The sequence below is a fragment of the Schistosoma haematobium genome, chromosome 1 (assembly GCF_000699445.3).
Source record: "Schistosoma haematobium chromosome 1, whole genome shotgun sequence".
Lineage (NCBI taxonomy): Eukaryota > Metazoa > Platyhelminthes > Trematoda > Strigeidida > Schistosomatidae > Schistosoma > Schistosoma haematobium.
Genome location: NC_067196.1, coordinates 13077949 through 13098541, shown reverse-complemented (window position 1 = coordinate 13098541; position 20593 = coordinate 13077949). Strand labels below are relative to the sequence as shown.

The 20593-nt window shown below is 35.7% G+C and overlaps 1 protein-coding gene across 1 annotated transcript in view; it reads left to right on the top strand.

The window, feature by feature from the left end:
* MS3_00010057 (uncharacterized protein) overlaps window positions 1-20231 on the top strand; it is a 49641-nt gene extending 29410 nt beyond the window's left edge. Inside the window, exons 10-27 of the mRNA XM_051218390.1 lie at window positions 509-733; window positions 2154-2405; window positions 3801-4088; window positions 4388-4693; window positions 4990-5205; window positions 6042-6286; window positions 6390-6558; window positions 6672-6833; window positions 7375-7698; window positions 7865-8188; window positions 8274-8327; window positions 8417-8669; window positions 9097-9231; window positions 11303-11462; window positions 12984-13092; window positions 14500-14589; window positions 18230-18526; window positions 19809-20231. Coding sequence (XP_051073177.1) covers window positions 509-733; window positions 2154-2405; window positions 3801-4088; window positions 4388-4693; window positions 4990-5205; window positions 6042-6286; window positions 6390-6558; window positions 6672-6833; window positions 7375-7698; window positions 7865-8188; window positions 8274-8327; window positions 8417-8669; window positions 9097-9231; window positions 11303-11462; window positions 12984-13092; window positions 14500-14589; window positions 18230-18526; window positions 19809-19958 — 3759 coding nt within the window. The 3' untranslated portion in view covers window positions 19959-20231. The remainder of the gene's footprint in view (window positions 1-508; window positions 734-2153; window positions 2406-3800; window positions 4089-4387; window positions 4694-4989; window positions 5206-6041; window positions 6287-6389; window positions 6559-6671; window positions 6834-7374; window positions 7699-7864; window positions 8189-8273; window positions 8328-8416; window positions 8670-9096; window positions 9232-11302; window positions 11463-12983; window positions 13093-14499; window positions 14590-18229; window positions 18527-19808) is intronic.
* The last annotated feature ends 362 nt before the right edge of the window (window positions 20232-20593 follow it).

The window sequence follows — 20593 nt, the reverse complement described above, 5'->3', positions numbered from 1 at the left end:
ATTCTGACCCATTGGTTCAAATTCGCTTTCCATTAAGTCCGAAGGCTCTGAACTCAGTCATATGAAGGATCTGTTGTATGTAAAACACGTATACAGGAAGTTGACGAATTCGGAACTATTTTATGGACTATTACCGTTTATATTTTTATCATGTTATTAGGTAATAGAATTACTGCATTTTTATATTCCTCGTATTGTGAGCTTCCGTTGGGCTTATAGACTATATATAGGCAGTTTATTATCGATCAATTATTTATAATACATGTGTACCATTTTCTCCGTTCTCTAAAACACATAACTTCATTATTCGTATTATTATTTCTTACTTGAGGTGCACTGCGGATTACCCCAATATAGCCACACGATGTGCAGAATAAAAGGATTAAACTTATCACCCACAAAATATTAGTTTGTTAATTGAATATGATCTTTCTAAATAAATTGTGCTGACTTTTGTGTTACGCTGTTATCAGTCACTGAAAATCGTTTTTCTTTTTCGTTTGAACAGGGTAGACCAGGTGTTGACGGTGAAATAGGAGCAAGTGGGTTAGCAGGTCCTAAAGGATTACCTGGTCTTCCTGGATTGCCGGGTTTACCTGGTCATAGAGGTCATAAAGGGGAAATTGGACCAAATGGTATTAAGGGAGATGTTGGACTACGAGGTGCACCTGGTCCTTACGGACGAGACGGTGAAGTAGGTCCTCCTGGAGAACCTGGCGCAGTTGGACTTCAGGTGAGTAGTTCAATGGGGAATTTTTCCTTCTATATAAATAAAAAACTTAGAGAGATCATGGCTTTTAAAACAGACATGTTAATGTACATAATTGTCTGCTCGCTTTGGAATACGATATCTGAACATGTGACTGTCAAATGCATTAGTTAACTTGCTCTCAATTATGTGATCAGTTCGAATGCTTGTACGTGAATCTTCTAATATCCTTTTGTCTGGTCGCCTGTCTATCTATTTATGTGTTAATTATATTCCATTACAATAATCAAGTATAAAGAAATGAGACACTTTGGACAATTTGGATTCATTTCAATACAGTGCAGACTGTATCAGCCTAGTGCAGTTTTAGGTTTATTTCATTACAATACAATTATTGGATATTCTATCGCCGTTGTTAGTTTTATCCTAATTTAATTTTTCGTGATTCTAATTGCCAGTGTCAATAGAAACCCAACTTAATTACAAAGAGGTTTAATTCTGGTATTATTCCAATACTACTAATATTTCAGTTCAGTTGTCCACTCAGTTCTATGATACTTTGGTTGTTTATCCCTAGTGTATGTGCTAGTTGATTCAAATATCTGAATATAAATTCAGGAACATTTATATTCTGGTTCTTACTTAATTTATATATCCCAGATTATCGAGTATAAGGATAATGAATCTAACAGAGATTTCAAAGGAATCCCAATTCCTAGGCTTGAATGGACTCTGTAGTTAAGTTTATAGAAGCTTTATTTTAATTTTCTTACTTTCCTCTCATCTTAATAGTGCTTTTAAAATGATGAGGAATTCAATAACCTGAAGGATTTCTGTATGCTTTACATAATAACTTCAGTTTTAAACAGTAAGGCTTATGGAATACTAATAATTTTCGTTAGAAGTCTAAAAATTGGAATCATTCATCAGACAGCATATGAAGAGTTTTCTCAACACTAATAACAATTATTTCTACTGTTGTTTCTTATATGTTTTACGGCAACTATACAGTCGACTAATTTAATATTGGGACGACCTGATATAACTCGTAACTTCACAAATTAATGCACAACTACCGAAAACATTTATGATACGTTGATCGGCTGTATAGCAAGTAGAATTATCAAAGTCCTAACTGACATTACAGGATGACCTCTTATTCTACAAAAAAGATGCTCAGTTTACTTTGGTAAACTATTTGGTCGTGATAAGCTAAATGAACAGTTTTTCAAGTTATTGCGAAACTGCTTCCTTTATTCAACAATCAAGGCTTATCTGATTGCTATTATCTTCATATATTTTGAGTTTTAAGTGGAAGCTTGACATATCATTCCAGTTCATAATCCTTTTTGTAACTTCAGGCAGTTATCTTTGTTCGAAATAGTCCTGCTAAATGGTATAGGCTGACTTGAACGGAGACGTTTTTTATGTATTCATTAATTAGGGCCCTATGGGACCAGTTGGACCAGCTGGATTACGTGGATTACCTGGAAGGATTGGACCAAATGGACTCAAAGGTGAATTTGGAGACTCAGGTGAAATGGGCCCACCTGGCCCACAAGGTCCTGTTGGTCCACCAGGGGTACCCGGACCCCAAGGTATACGTGGACTAACTGGAAAGCCCGGAGCAAGAGGGCCACCTGGTGTGACTGGACTACCAGGTAGCCCTGGAATGACTGGAAATCCTGGACCACAGGTACAAATGTTTTTGATAACAATACGAGCCCATGGTTTTTAACTTTTGCTAAATAAAGTTTATTTAATACTTAATTCGTATTTAATTTCACATATATATTTCTCCATATTAAAATGAATGACAAAAAAATAGTGGAAGAATATTTAAGATAAAAGGACTTTTGGTGTCCATTCTGAACAATAAAACAAATATCCTACTTCACATATATTCTGTCGACTAACCACGTTTATACAACGTTAAATAAAAAGTAGAATATGAGTTATATTTAGGACATGTTTATTTTAAATATCCATGTGGGCAGACAAACCGGCCGAATGAATACAGAATTGAATAGATCCAGACAGGAGAGGCTGTTAAAGCCTTCACAATAAATAGTCAATTACTTAATCATTATATGAGATGAATTACAGAAGACCAATTAAAATATAAGTGATAGATACATATAATGTGATCATATAAAACTGTTCAAATTTAATAGTGCATAATTAACAGGGCCATATATAGGTGAATGGAGATAGACATGTATGCACACAATATAATCAATCACGCTACCATTAAACATCCATAGATCAGAAAAAGGTCACCGAACAGTGTTTCAGTCTGTCAGATTAACTTACGATACAATAGCAAATTTGATTAAGTGATCCCGATTAATGTATAAATGAATCGGTACAAAGCTCTTAACATTAAGTATATTAACACAAATCTAAGTAGTCCCTAGATAATCAGGAAAATGATGAAAATCCTTTCGAATAATCATCTGGAATGTGACCTCGGGAAAGTGCTAACAGGACAAAGATATATAATTTTTACCTAAAGTCAAACGAGGTCACATCAAAACTAAACTATACTGAAGGCCATGAGAGGCTCTGGGAGAAACTTTGAGATTAACCTAGCGAATATTAGCCAATCAAAATTTAGGTCTTGTGAATAAATTGTGCACTACGAAAAGCCAGTAGATTCAGATAATTTTCTTCCTATTTAAGCTTCATCAGTTCGTTGTACTCAGATCCTAGAACTGATGTTCACTCTGAAATTCGAATTCAGTACCATTCGCTTCAAATGCGCAAAACCATTAAGTTCAGATATCCTCTTATTTGTGCAACCTGTTACATGAATTTGTAGATATTTACCAATTCGTACTAAGTAAATCAAACGAATAATTAATATGTGGGAAGAATTCATATTATCAGTATAGCTTAATAAACCCCTGTCTTAAAAAATAGTAATTGAACAATCTTTAAAACTCAAGGATATCTGTTCATTGAAATAAACCATAAAGTAGTAGTAGATTATGCTTATTCATATCATTCGATTGTGTGGACAGATTTAATTAGTTTGATGTTTATTTCTTCTATAACGTCATTATATTACAATAAACTGTCTTTTTTAAAGGGAAATGCAGGTCCTAAAGGAGAACCAGGATTAACTGGAGAACCTGGAGATACTGGTCCCGTTGGAGCCTCAGGCTATAAAGGTGACCGTGGACCTCGTGGTTTACCTGGAGCTAAAGGAACTCAAGGAGCAGCTGGTTTAACTGGTGTTCGTGGAGATAGAGGCGAAAAAGGTTCAAAAGGTGAACGTGGTCTTCCTGGACCACGAGGTAGTGAAGGTCCTGTTGGATTAAAAGGTGAACCTGGTATAGTAGGTGAACTTGGTCCTCGTGGATTGGAAGGTCAGAAAGTAAGCGATAAGTGTTTACTGTAAAGGTCATTTTAAGAATTCAACCTCGTAGAATAAACAGAAACTTTCCGTCACATTTATTATGTTTTTATTCACATACTTTTCATGGAATGAGATCATCAAATTACAGGAATTTATCAATATCTGATGAGCATCGATAATCATTTTCTGAATGTTTATAATGATTTACAGAATTTATTTCACTAATTTTCTTATTAGCTGTACAAAATTTAAAATACAATTATTGACAGATTTGTTAAAAAAAACTAACTAATATTCTGTATTTCTTATGTTACTAGGGAAACGAAGGCCCTCGGGGAAGTCCAGGATATCCTGGGGGTCCAGGTCCTAAAGGCTCCGTTGGGCCAGCAGGTGGTATTGGAAGTCCGGGTGAAAAAGGCGACCCAGGTCATATGGGACCATTAGGTTTGAATGGACCTGTTGGACCGCGTGGAGCACCTGGTCCGCGTGGGGCCCCGGGACAGTCAGGACCAGTCGGATTCAAAGGTGAAGAAGGACCAACAGGACCAACTGGTCCTCCTGGAGCTGCTGGACCTCAAGGTCCAAGGGGTTCCCCCGGATTCGTAGGAGTTCCGGGTCCTCCGGTAAGTATAGATTTTTCATTGAAATGTAAAATAGTTAATTTAACATGAACTGAATAACAGATTTAAGTAATCAAACCTTCATATTAAAAAATATACACGTAATTCTATCTTCCTTTTCAAAACAAATTAAAGGTTTTATGAAATTACAAATAATTATGTCACTTTTACCAATCAAATTAAATATAGAGTTTAATCGAATGTATGAGAGTTTTTCTTGCGAAACTTATATCAGAGATTTACATAATATGAATTTTATTCGTAATCCATTTATGCTTTTGTGTTTTTTTGCAACGAAGGGTTTACCCGGTCGACCAGGACCTGTCGGACTTTTAGGAGATCGAGGTGAACCTGGTGAACCGGGAATACCTGGTGAAATCGGGCCAATAGGTATGGTTGGTGTGCCTGGTCAAATTGGAGAGCAGGGGGCACCAGGTGAACGTGGTCCTCCAGGACCACGTGGACCTCAAGGGGTTGCAGGTAAACCTGGGGTAGAGGGGATTGAAGGAGTACAGGTGAGTTACAGCTTTATTTAAATTGTATTGTTTTTATATTCGATAAACAACTTTTGAATTTGCTTATAAATTGTAATAATTGATCATCTGATCATAAGCAATGATTCACGATTGTGCATAGACTGAAGATTATCGATCACATCCAACACTTCTTTTTCAAAGAGTGAAAATCTTATAAGTTTTCTGTTTGATCAAATGACAGTGTGAGAATAAATATGAGTTGATTAATTGGAAAGTAGGTGATGATGATTATTCTGACGTTAAACTCAATATCTTTTCTGCATAGTTTCTACAGAGTACTTAAGAAAATATCTTACTACTTTGTGATTTATTCGAAGCAGTAAAATATACCTGGAAGTAGCCTACTTATCGCGGTACCGGGAGGTCCTAGGTTCGATTTCTGTCGAGATGACGTATGCTCACCGCTAAAGAACGAAATGGTTATCCAATATTTCTCAGTTCCCAAAGATATCTTCAAAAATGACAAATTAATTTGTTTTACTCCAAAGATTTTTTATTTTGCTAGAAAGACAGCTCCTAAAAGAATAAATCTTATTCCATATATTCATGATTGTTTATTTGGAAATCTGATAAACACTACCCACTTAAGTATTTCAATCTTTTAGTGGCTTCTAGATAATTAGTAGAACAACTTCGTTGATCATGGCTACTCTATTGTTTCGTAATACTTCAGCTTAGTCGTTATAGACGTGAATCGGCTGAAACTACCTGTGATTTATTTCTTATCCACATTTGCCATAGGTAAATAAGACGTAGTAAAAGACATACAAATGTATTGTTTCTTGTAATTTAACCAATTTTTCATTGCATTGCAGGGTGAAAAGGGAACCAAGGGTGCTGCTGGTCCACCTGGACCGAGCGGCCCAGTTGGATTACGAGGAACACGTGGACCACCAGGTCCATCGGGCGACCCTGGGTCGAAGGGAGATGAAGGTCGCATCGGCCCTCAAGGAAGCCTCGGTGACAAGGGTGACAGGGGCCCACCTGGACCACACGGACCACCTGGTCCCATAGGACCAGTTGGACCACAGGGATTGCCAGGAAGTCAAGGTGAACCTGGGTACGTAGACTGATAATTTTAGTCACTAGAACTTGGAACGTAAATTAATTTCTTTTTGGCAGTAAGCCTAATTCTTTGTATTACTTTCTTGGACTGGAATTAGTGACAAGGGTGCACGTGGTCCTCCCGGCCCAATCGGTGAAACAGGCGAAAAAGGTGTGCAGGGATTAATTGGCAAGCCAGGCTTACGAGGACCGACAGGAGCCGATGGGGAGCAAGGTGACCAAGGGAGTCCAGGACCACAAGGTACCAAGGGAGACAGAGGAGAAGCGGTAAGCATTAACAGTAAAATAATCATTAGCACCTTTTTCTATTATCGTTTGTAATAAATGCTAAGCAAAAGTCATCTTCTTCACCTGCCTTCTTCCACACTTTTTCCTCTCAGGGTGAACAAGGTTCTGCTGGACAACAAGGAGCAGCTGGATCTCCAGGTCCTCAGGGCATGGTTGGGGAACCAGGAGAGATCGGGATAGCTGGAGTTGCAGGGATAAAAGGTGTAGAAGGCAAAGTTGGACCAACAGGGGCACCTGGACCTGCTGGTGTACAGGTAAGCTTTTAAATTTGGATAACATCTCTCTGTATAGTTCCTACATTGTTTTTAGACAATGTCCTTTCCTTGACATACTATTATTGTACATACAACCAAAATAGCAGCTATATGAAATTATTTATAAAGCATTTTACAGTCTGGCAAACAGCCCAAAAATAACCAGAGTTTCCTCCATGTGAATGAACTTCCCTACTGAGTAAATTTTGATTTTAAGGTTGATAAAAGTGATAATTAACGTTTGTGTGGCAATTAAACTATGTTAGTACAATGTACACATTAAAAGATTATCACGTTTTTATGGCTGGATTCATCGTTTGATTTTTGTATCATTCAACTGTGCCTGGAAGTCATTTAATGAGTCATTCTATTTCACTAATTGTAGTACAGTAGCATCAAAAGTGTACTAAAACATTAATTAATAATTAATCTTTATCGAAATTATGAGCAGATACCACATACAAATGAATAAGTTCTATATGAAATCAATAAAAGGAAACTTTCTTCTAATTATTTTTCTACCTCCCGTAATAAATTTCAGGGCTCACCTGGTCGAAGTGGTCCACGTGGGGAACCAGGTATTAAAGGAGTGATCGGTGCAGAAGGGCCACCCGGACTTCCTGGACCTGTTGGTTTGGCTGGAGCTCCAGGAAAAATGGGAATACCTGGCGTACCTGGTCCTCCAGGATCACCTGGATTAAAAGGAGAACAAGGAAAGCCAGGTGCACGTGGTGAACAGGGGGCTCAAGGTACTACTGGACCACCTGGACCAAAAGGGATGAAAGGGATGCTCGGGAGACCTGGACGACAAGGTCAGCCTGGATCTGCGGGACCACCAGGAATAGTTGGAGAGCCAGGTGTTCAGGTAAACATTAGATTTTCATAAACTGTACTTGAAAATTATCCATTTAATTTATGAAAAAAGACGTCTTTAATTGCCTTGTTTATGTCTTTATCGATAAACAAAAAGTTACTAAACTAGTCAACTACGTTTAACACAACTTTCAAATGTACATTCTATTACATCCCAGGGTGCACAAGGGCCAATGGGCCCAATCGGTGCTCCAGGATTGCCAGGGGAGCCTGGTGCAGCAGGTCCACCTGGAAAAGATGGAGTCAGAGGAGCTGTCGGTTTAGAAGGACTATTTGGTGATGATGGCCCTCCAGGACCACCTGGATCTGTGGGCGTCCCTGGTGTTCAGGGTCCTCCTGGAACAGCTGGTGAGGCTGGTCCTACCGGAGACCCGGGAGATCGAGGTGCTGCTGGATCAGTGGGATTGCCTGGTGAACGTGGACCTCCTGGAATCATGGGAGCTGAAGGACAAGTCGGTCCTCAAGGGCCAGAAGGAGAGCAGGTAAGTCAGTTTTTCTATATCCACAAGCTATTTAAACTTAATCTCATCTAGTGTCTAAATATATTGACTGTTTTGTAACTTTCAGGGTCTTCAAGGGCCACCAGGAGAAACTGGACCGAAAGGGAACACAGGTAAAACGGTAAGTAACCGTTTTACCATTGAAAAATTGGATCGATCGCTTTTTAGCACATTAGTGTGACAGTCTTTTTTTTCTCAATCTCAACAAAGGGTTCACCAGGTCCAAATGGTCCAAAAGGAGAGTCTGGCCCGAAAGGAGTAAGTGGTAATCCTGGAACAGTTGGACCGCCGGGACCTAAAGGAGAACAAGGTAGTATAGGAGACCCTGGACCGACTGGAAAACAGGGTGAAATGGGTGATCATGGAGATCAGGGACCACCTGGTCCTCGAGGGCCTAATGGTGATGAAGGAGAATCTGGGCCTCCAGGACCGACAGGCCCTCCTGGTCCACCTGGTCTACAAGGCAAGTTTTATTTTGATACTTCACTTATTAATTGATTTCAAAGTTGACCACATCAACTCCAGTAACCGAGAGAACGCAATGATGAATTCCTAAAATGGTGACTATAATCATTTCTTAAATCTCTCTTTAAGATTTATTTGAAGTTAATGATGAACAATAAATTAGTATTCGACACACCTGACCACTATTGTACAAGACATTAAGACTGGTTTTAATCCTATAAATGAATAATTTTAATGTGATGCTCCTGATTATAGATTTTTAATTAACTAGTCACTAATCTACAGAATGTCTTCAGCTTCATTAAAATTGCTCTGATTGACATTTTATTATTATTAGAGTGACTAGTAATATATTGTCTATTATCAACAAAATACTGTCACTATAATGACACTATTATAAGTATTGTAAATTTACATTCAACCAGGTCCTCGGGGAGAACAAGGTCATCAAGGTGATCCTGGACCAATGGGTAAACAAGGTCCACAAGGTCAAGTGAAAATAACAAATAATGGAGAAAATCTACGAATGAGATATAAGAGATCGGCTGCAATACAATCTGGTAAATATGATCCATTTTAATCTTTATATTTATTATCTATTTATTGATTAAACGATTTCTTTGAAAGATCAATATTGTATACTTGATGAAACTGTCTATAGAATTAAGGGTTTATGTTTTGTAGTTTTACTAGTGGTGTAATAATACCGATATTTCATAGATTTCAATAATTATCAACGTATTCATTGCTTCATATTTATTTAGTGAAAACTGATTAAATTCTAAGTGACTGTATAAATAACCGACAACTTTTGCATAATTCATGATAATACAATCGGATCATAGATTTTTATTTACGAAACAATCGCAGTTTATATTTATAAAAAGTGTCTGATGCAGCTTGGTAGTTGAATGAACACATTCAAAATGAAATGCTATTAAAACTGTTTAGGTATTTCTGGATGATTTTGACGGAGAATGTAAGCATTAAGTTATTATTTCTTGACCAGAAACTATCTGAAGTTTTAACACTTTAATGAAAACCTTCGTGATCAGTAGTTCACGTTGTGGCTTGTTTTCAAGATGAACTGATTTTTGCTAGTTCATAAATGAAAGCCAGTAACTCTAAGAATTCAAACTATATCAATAAGGACTCATTTATTGCTAATAACAATAGAAGTAGGTAGTACCGAATTACAAATTATTCTTAAGTTATGGTGATCATCGAGCTGTTCGAAGGTCTCAGCCTAAAGACTCGATGTGGTCATTCTAAATGCATATTTTTGAAAAGTCTCAAACTTAAGCAATACGACTTTATCAGTATTCTTTAATTTTAAATAATTTTCTTACTGGGTTCAGTTCACTATGAAGTTTGTATTTAAATATAAACTCAATGGTTGAAAGCTTTATTTCTAGTAAACTAATCAGAGAATTCGGAAGCTCAATATAATTTCTCGCTCAAGTAGTCAGTTGGGAAGGGGTTAGCACGTACCACATCGTGTACCAATATCAGAGTTCGGATACTGGCCGTCACAACAAATTAATCCATAGTCTAACGCTGATCAAAATATCTACCAAAAAATACTTTTATGAAACTTAAATGAAACCATCTTTTAAATGTTAAATGTACTAGCAATCATAGTACTCATTAAATTATTTAAGTACACAGTCATTATTTAAGATTCGCACAACAAACAATTCTTCCTATTAAGGAAAAACAGTTAACCAGTTGTCGTCATTTCATTTAAGAGATAGATGTGTGAGCATTAAATAATGTATTGCTTTTGTGAGGTACATTCTTATAAATACAACTGTATTATATGATCACTTGTTGTATAATCCTTATTCATTCATTCTAATATTTATACGGATAATTATCTGTATTTCCAGTAGCATGTTTGACAGTGATCTAATGGATTTTTGATGTAGCCTAATAAATTAACTGAAAACAACTAATTATTTATTTGAACACATAAACATTGGTACAAAGGGGCACCAAATACATCTGCGCCACACAATAACAATGAGGCCGGTAGTATTTATCATTGATTTATGTGAGGGCTGTGATACTGCACGGCTGCTGAAACCAAAGCAGGTGGTTTTCTTATGTGGCCACTCCTTGAGCCTTTGACCTAAAGGTATAATCCACAAGGCTGTGGAGCGACGTTAAGAGATGCAGTACCATGTTAGCCGATGACAAACAGTAGGTTAATACGCCTTTTTTACCATCAGAATCCTGGAGCCCATGTGTACCAATGGTTTGGAATCAGAATTTTCGAACTCCTCTAAGTGGGTCCTCCATATCCACCAATCCGGTTAAAGCACCGGACATTCGTCTTTCGTCCTCTCAATTTCAAAAACAACAGTAATGCCGCGAGAAGGCAGTGAGTAGGACTTCTCTGACAGTGGCAATAAACGCGTGACCATGTGAGAGCATTTCGAGTGGGAGAGCTGACTCTCCTCACACTCGACCGTATCAGGGCGTTTGAGGGTAAGAAAGTCAAAGATCATATATCGCCCATGTAGATAAGGCGATTTCTAATATTTTCCCAAACATATATTAAATATACATTCTTCCAAATAATCAAACTGGTCTTATTATTATTTAATTACCTTTGTATTTATATTGTAGAAGAAACACTTGAACAAATTAATCAAAATATATTTGGACGTGTAGATGCATTGAATAAGAAAGTACGTTCAAGACGTTATGCAACTGGTTTAAGTCCACAAAATCCAGCACGAACATGTAAAGATGTCAGATTGACAAATAAATTTGCTCAGAATGATACGTAAGTTTAATTCATTTTTATTGATTTTTTGAATCTTCTCATTACTATTTACATCGAGTAGTTCCAAACTATTCCTCAGAAAAGTTCATATGGTCCAAAAAAAAAAACGCTCAGACACATTTAATCCTATCAGCGTTAAATAGAAACATCTCAGAAACATCTAGAATGTAGCAATTCATGTTTCTAATTAAATATTTACATATACCCTTACAATATTTAGTATGGTGCCAGAAGTTTCGAGAACCTTAAGGTCAAGTATAACTCCATGAATATCCCCGTTTTTCTGCACACAAAGTAACCGTCAAGTAAAGCGTTCTTGTCGCATTTTGTGCATTTTCTCTTATGTTCAAGTTGCCACGTAGATTTAGCTTGGTGTTATTAGAAGTAGATAGGAATTCGGATCGAGCGTTCATTTAACAGACTTATCACTGATAAGTTGACTACACAACAGGTTTTAAAATCTAATTAAGTGATATTTAACTTCATATTGTCTTATTCTATATGGTAAGATAAAAGATAATATCAAATTACAATTGACTAATTCAAAGTATAATTAAATTTTATTTCGTTTTTGTACTGTTTTTTTAAATCTTCCCATTGATGTTTAGGACTGCAATTGATCAGGACTCAGTAGTTAAGTAGATAAGGCAATAGCATTTGAAGTGAAAGGTACTCGGTACGAGTTCCGGAGTGAATATCAACTCTGGAATGCTGGTATATATCCAGCTGACGAGTTCCAAACAGGACGAAATGAGCAGTCCAGATTTCACCACTAGCCACTATACATCTCTGCTTATGATTAAATTTATTCTAGCAATAATGATCAATTTTACATTTTGATATTTTCTAGTTAGTTCATTAACGGGAGATCTGCTTCATCGTTACTTCAGAGTTGAGCTATAAATGGCGAATTATACTTCTGTCTGTCACAATAACGGGGATGATTATAAGTAGTCTCATTAATAATACTAATGCTAAACGAATTAATTCGATAAAAATGCCTGATACACGTAGAACAATTTGAAGAAATAATGAACGAAGGAAGAATGCATTATGTTTATGGAACCTAGCAGTGTGCACTGACAATATCAATCAGAATAGAATCTAGAAATGTGGAATTTTTTGCTTAACAATTTTTACAAATGTCAATGCTCATTGAAATCATCCGCTCCTTTGTGTTTTCTTCTGAAGTTATTATATTAATCATGACTGGTGGAGTCTAGCCGTACTGGACATAACGTTTATTGCTAACTGCGTAATCTAATAACCAAGAGATAGATGTTGTATATATTAGCGAGTAGTCATTGCTAAGAAGCACATACGTAAATTAAGTGGCTCTCTAGTGCTCCCTCGATTTAAGTACTTGAGCAGCACATGTCACATCATAATGAAAACGGACTTAGAATTGAGAATTCTCCATAAACACTTGTCATTCCACTATCATTTAATGATAACTACTGTTGTGAACTTTAACACTCAAATACTCAGTCTTATTCTAGTTATCTTCTTCTAATTTACCAGTTATTGGATCGATCCAAATGAAGGGTCGAATAAAGATGCAATTAGAGCGAAGTGTACATTTTTTGATGATGGCACTGTTGAGACATGTGTTGATTCAAGTATGGATCAAGTAAGTGAATGTTACTAGTTATCTTAGTAATTTTATTAAAGGTGAATAAATATTTATTTTAGGCGGAGATTTTTTTGCGTAAAACTTAATTTTGATGTCGTATCACTAAAAATAAACTAAGTGCAAATCCCAGCTACTAGATAGAAGAAAGGCGCTCAGTAGATTTAGTTCACATGCCTTCTCCACTGAGCGCTATCTCTCTTTGTTCTCGTTTCTTCGCTTCCTACACTTCGTCCCTCTTATTGTCTGTCCAGACCAATAAGTGTACAAAATATACGTATTCAAATATTCATTCTCGTATTTGACATATTTAATTCCATTATCCACCAACGCGATTTAAGCCAATAATTATATACGAAGATTGGTGATATGTATGTTTCAATAATATTCATACGATCTGGAGTCAGATTCAGGTTTGCAGAAGTGGTGAGTCCGACGTGATCAATAACCTTCTGTACTCAGGCCACAAAAATCTTTTAATCCGTTCATATCAGATTCATTGTTCTAATCTGAATGACAATGTTATTTGAATCATTTCCATGAAGAACTGCAGGTTTTTCAATAATTTAATGTGCGTAGAATGTCTGATATCAAATGTTTCGTTATAATTAGTAAGATATGTTTAATTCTTTAAAGGTGAAGACAACATTCACAATATCAACTAGAGAATGAATCTTCATGGAAGTTATATATGGTTAGTAATGATCTGTGGCAATGAACAATAAGGACTTAATCAGTCTCATTAATGTTTCTTTTTAATTAAATGCCATTTGGTAAGAATAGTTATTAGATTTCCGACGCTTAGATTTTACTAGCTAGAATGATGTAAAACGTTGAATGACCGCATTTATTATTCATGTATATGAACAGAGAATGCACACTCATTCGAATGGAAGTATGTTAAACTGAAGCCTATTTTGATTTAAAGTTCATGAGAAGTTTAAGATTAAAAATTTTTTCGTGATACGAACAAAAGTCGTAAACTTTACAACTTCGATTTCCTAAATTTCAATATTGTCATGAAACTTATTGAATATCTGCTAAATAAGTGAATGTTTTACAGCTAATATTGTCATCAGTAGAATTTATGTTATAATCTTATTGACTTATTGACTTACGCCTGTTAATCCCAATAGAGCCTGGAGCCCTCCTGGGACTACTGCCGGTCCCAAGTCCGGATGAAGGAGAAAGGTTGAGCATGGGGTTAGCGACCCCATCCCGTAGAAAACAAACTCGCTAAAGAAACGCTAACCAGAAAAGACTAATTTAAACCGTTTAAACTCTGCCCTGGAAGTTAGAAGGTCTTCATTTAGAAGATTTATGTAATAATCTAACTGGATATATTTCTAAATAAATAGTTATATTACTTTGTCATTGTGATAATTCTGAAATTTATTTTGATATTAGGGAATACTAGTTACATATCTGAAACCATTACCAAGTGATAGTGAGTGGCAAAGTCAACTTCGAGTAATGAATTCTACAACACCATTAGATGTAAGTTATATAAATGAATTTTAAACTGATTTATGATTTCAATATGTTTAAATGAATCACTGAGACATATTGAATGAAAGTCTGCTTGGACAGTTCACTAGAAATATCTATAAGATTAATGGTAATCACTTGGATGAAATCGCTCAAATCATAAATAAATCGAGTATTGAGATGGTGGAGAAAATTTGTAGCTCAGGTGGATGATTTTGTTCTCTAACTATCCAGTTCAGAGAACAAACTTTCATCAAAATTGAGTATTATTGTTAGAATTAATAAATGTAGGCAGTAATTACTTACATATGCACTTCTAAGCTAATCTCTAGACTGTCAAATACAAAGTCATAGTTTAATCAAAGTCAGAACAAGTAAGCTATTTAATTTGATAAACTGTTTCGGAAACGTAAATTAACATCGTTAGTATACAAAAAAACAGATTAAGACATTCCACTAAACAAGACGAAAGAGCGGTATAAATAACACAGAAAATAACAAGTGGAGGACAGAAAAAATCAATCAACAAAACTCAATATCGATTGTGACAAACATGATGGATTATGATTATTGAATAAACAAGGTATAGTCATACATGGCCAAAGAGAGTCAATATGGTAATGGGTTCGTTTGTCGATCATACCTTACAGTAAATTCAGTAATCAAAAATTCCTATCGTGTAATATCCGCAACTTCGTTTCTTGTACTTCTGTACGTATGTCTGCAGATGTGTCATTTCGTAAACTTATTGTTACATGTTGTCAAAATTATTGGTGACGTTTGGAGTTTGTTTTGTCAACGAGAAGCCTATCTACAATACTTTTAATAATAAGATTAATCTTAGTCTTCGTTTAAACGTCGTGCTCAATAATTACATTGCAATGATACGAACAAAGACTTATAGCTTAGTTGGATAGTTTCATTATGCTGTCTTCTTCAAGTGATATAGATTTAACCAGAGAAACAAGCAAACTGATTTTGTTGTCCGGAACGATAATAAAAGCTTTAAAATTAAATCATCTAGCTCAGGGTATAGTGTATGCTATTTATGTCGACAGATATAAGTAGTATGTAACACCGACTGAAAGTGGAAAACCTGGCAGCAAAAGGCTAAGAAGATCGAGGTGAAGAGAAAAGAAGGGTAAATAAAAAGAAATTGTGAAGTAGGAGAATCATACAGAATATGAAGGACAAATGACGGAAGTTTGCAAATGAAGTATTTAGTGTATGATTCTTATATTTTGTCGAGAGATTTTGTAATTTCGCATTCAAACAGAAATCGGTATTCCATACCTGTGTTCTCGTTCATTACAAGGGGACAAAGAACTACTAATTAGTTTTGTAAGCACTCAAGCAATTTAGCATGAATTCAACTGGAATTGTTGTAGTCTTGTACTTTCTGTTGGTATCAATTTCCATTTCACTGATTAATTAATCTCAACCTCACAAATTGATCATGTCAATTTTTTATTAGCTTGGCATCATTTTATTTTTACGAATTTTGTCACGTAGACACGATTAGAAGTTCATTTGATGATATGATGACCTGGAACTAGATTGGTACATCAGTGTTGCTACTTGGAATAAATGCCGATTACTCCTAATGGCACGACTATTTATTATAACTGCAAATCAAATGATACCTGCCACTTAATGCAAGAGAACAGGACTGATATGCCAACGTAAAGGAGAATCTAAAGCTGTAGAAGAATAATTTATTCACCAGTCACTAAAAGACGTTCACACTAATAATAATCAAGTCGAATGCTAGTGATTTTAGATACACATAATTCAGAGATCCATTAATACAGACAGACGATGAAACATTTGCCTGTTCAACTTAACTAAGCTTAATTCAACATTTATGGTAAGACAGGAAATGAAAACAAAAATCCTATGACGAAATAGTGAGTGATAATTAAACATAGGCATAAATACGCTCATACAAAACACAATCAAGGTTACAAGTGAACAGTGACAAGGTCATAAAGTGACCTGTTCTAGATTGATAAATTAGAATTAGCTGATAAGACACATCTCTAGTCATGGGAAGAAAACGTAATGCTTGAATGTTGTAAGTAATGACTTGACAATTATCAAAGTAACTGAATGTGATTGATTTGTTTTCATCTAGTTTCTAACTTGAAACATAAAAATAGGGTTTCTTTTACATCATTATCCTCTAATTTGATTGAAATATATGACCAGTTAAGGGGTTGTGGAGATTGTTAAGTTTTTGAGTGAGATCATGAACCGATTGATGATTGACCACCATTGAAAACCTGGAAGCACTGGATGGCCATTTCGTCCTGTTGTGGGACTTCTCAGCAGTGCGCATCCACGATCCCGCTCGCGTGGAAAAGTTTTGAATATTTGATTAAAATGTTAGTTCTAGTCAGTATAGAACCTGAAATCAATGTGCACTAGTCCAAGTTTTTATAACATATTAGGATGATGAAGTGAATTTAGTTATAGACTGATAGCAAAGGAATCGAAATAATAGCACTATCAATGATGATTAAAAATGTCTAAACATTAAGAATGTAGTTCTAAAATAAAAATAATGACAAGATAGCCAATATGAATGACTATTGAAGCTTAATATCTAAGTATAGGTAAACAGTGAGTTCGTCTGAATCACTGTAATTGACTCTGATTTACATTGCTGAATGTCTCTAACCACTGACCATAGTCTTTATATGGTCACCAATCACGTAGTTTAAACTTATAAATACTGCTCAGTTCAACAGTTATTGGTTTAATGGACTAATGTCTCGTCTTGGTTTATTCGCTCCTAACTTTTTTCTAATTTACTGTTATACAAACCAGCATTGAATGTCAAATTAGTTGGTGTTTTGGGCATAATATGTGTTATATATTTTTCAGCCTCTTTAGTTGACTTATAGTCTCATCAACCGATATACCATCTTCACTTCCTTATTCCTGACTCTATTATTACACCGAGTACAAACATTGCGTAGACAACACCTATGATCAGACTAATTTCTGATCACTAACGGTCCCTTCGTTTTTTTAGACGAACTAAATCTCGATTTTGTTCATAGAAAGTATCAGCCAGTCAGCTACAACTTAGGACCAGTCACATATCTACATCAATCCAAGTTGCTATACCTCATTAGCAAAACACGATGAACACTGGATTCGTAGAAGTAGTTAATTCAGTGGCAGCAATATATAAAAGAAAGGTTGCATATAAGGACATAGTACAGGAAGAAAGAATTAGTTCATAGAAAGTAAGGTATGAAGCGAGTTTAATCTTATAGTTTATGGGAAGACAGAGAGTGTATACACCTACGCCATTGTGATCGATTCTGAGCCATGTCACCAAGAGTCTCCAACCATTGGTTACGATAGTCACGCGGACCCCAACCAAGTAGTCTGCATCTACCAATATGGTTAAGACTAGAAGTTAGTGACTTCAACGACTGATGCCACGTTTTGGTTTGACCGCCCCTAACTTTCTTCCAACCATCCCCAACACTAGTCAGCATTACGTGTCGTGGTAATTATATTTTATAGTAATTCTAAATATAAACCTAATCCAATTTTTTTTATTCTTACACTATGTATACCGTTTACGATATTCAACACCAAACTAACGAGAACACTTTTTCTTTCCACTATTTAGTTACATAATTATGGAAGTCATTCACAAGTTAATATGTTACGTATTCAACATAGATATGCATCACAGGAACTCGAATTTTTATGTGATGGTACAGAAATCTATGGTTCATGGAATTCACGTACAAGTCAATCAGATTTTAATAAAGCAACAGCTCTTCTAGCACATAATGAACGTATGCTTGATTTAACTTCAGGTGAAAGATTAGGACCAGGAAAATATCATATGGATAAGCGTAATTATCGAAATAATTTAGATCGTGTTGATACAAGTATTATTGTAGAATATGATGGATGTCAGGTTAGTTAATCAATCATGAACATTTTTCTAACTATAGTAATCATAATGAATGGTAAAAGTTAGATACGTTTCATGGCCATATGAAATATTGAGATGGTGGAGAAGATTTGTAGCTCAGGTGGATGATTTTGGTGGAGTTTTGTTCTCTGAGCTGGATGGTTTGGTCGTGGAGCTTTCATCGTTCGGAAGATGAGTCGATATTCATTCCAGATAAAACTCATGTAACAAACAATTGAAAAGTTGCACTGACCATACGAAAATCCATCTTACACAACGAACTCAAGATAATTCAAAGGGAACAAATAGAACTAATAAATAACTAAATCGAATATTTAGAATAAAATTAATGACAACGATAGCAACAACTCATTCGCAACATTTTTGAATGATTTCTTCAGAGAATTTGTCGATGATAATTTAGTAATATAGAAATGGCGACCAGAAAAGGACAACACTTGTAGCCTTTATCTGGGCTACATGGCATTAAATCTTATTTTCTTAGATCAGTCTAATATCAACTGTGATCTACGTGTATATCTTAGACTATTTGGTTTCGATTTATCAAGACTATTAAGGTTCTCACAAGTTTGTGACAAAATCTGTTTACAGTCATGCTGTAATGGATCAAATAAACATAAATAAATTTTAACAATGTCCTGATATTTCGTATAAGGTCATTTAATATCATTATAAAAACATAAGTTTATTGTTAATAGATAATGAAAATAATTGGATTAGTCGAGGCTGGAAAGACCCAGTGACGATGATGCAGAAAATCTAACTTGCAACATGCAACACATAAGAGGTCAGGTTCACTGATAGTTAGTCCAAAAACCGTACTCAACTTTTTGCAACATAATTTATATGATAATACATTAACTGAAGAAGTTGGGTATTCTGACCCTAGAAAATGGATATACCACAATTCAAACATAATAGTTTGAGTTTTAGATTGAGATCATGAACCGATTGATGTTAGACCACCATTGGGAAACTGGGAGCACTGGACGGCCGTTTCGTCCTATTGTGGGACACCTCAGCAGCGCGCATCCACGATCCCGCTCGCGGGATTCAAACCCAGGGCCTTCGGTCTCGCGAGCGAACACTTAACCTACTGGACCACTGAGCCGGCACCCAATGGTGATAGTGTCTAACATCTAATAGTTTAATAAAGAATACAATTTGGTTTCAATGAGAATGAGCCATTATTACCTTCAAAACAAATAACGTTTATTTACATTTTCTTTATATCTCTCTTTCTCTCCCATTTTTTTCTCTCTAGTACTTAACAAAAGGTGCAGCTACTAAGTTATTGATTGAAACAAGAGATTTAGAAGTATTGCCAATTATTGATTTTAAAGTACGTAATTTCGATAAACAAGGAACATGTTCATTAAGTGTAAATGTCGGCGCTGTATGCTATCGTACATAGAAACAAACTACTAACAAAATCGTCATAATCAAAATAATGGAAAAGAGAAAAAAAGAGAGAAATCTCCGGAAAAATAAAAAAAACTATATTGAATTGAATACATTCATATATTCAATAATTAGTCAATTACTATTCATTATTGTTTTGCTTTTGTTTGTATGAATAATCTTTCAATTTCAAATTAACTTAATCCAAGTTGTTTTAATGTGTGCCACAATTAATAAAATTGTACAATGTTCGAATGAAAACAAATAAAAAGTTACATAAATTAAACCAGTTAAACATTTTTATATCATATTACATCATAAACATAGTTTTAAACAGATAACAAAATTTCAATAGTTAAGATCATGAGTCAGTTGAAGCAAGACCACCGTGGAAGACCTGGAAGCAATGGAAAGCTATTTCGTCCCATTGTATGACTCCTCAGCAGTGCGCAGCCACGACCCCGCCTAACGGGATTCAAACCCGGGACCTACCAGTCTCGCGTGCGATCACTTAAACACTAAACCACTGAGCCGGCATCCAACGGTGGTGGTTAGGCGCCTAGCGCGAGACTGACAGGTCCTAGGTTTGAATCCCGTTGAGCGGGGTCGTGGCTGCAGTCATACAATGGGACGAAACAGCTGTCCATT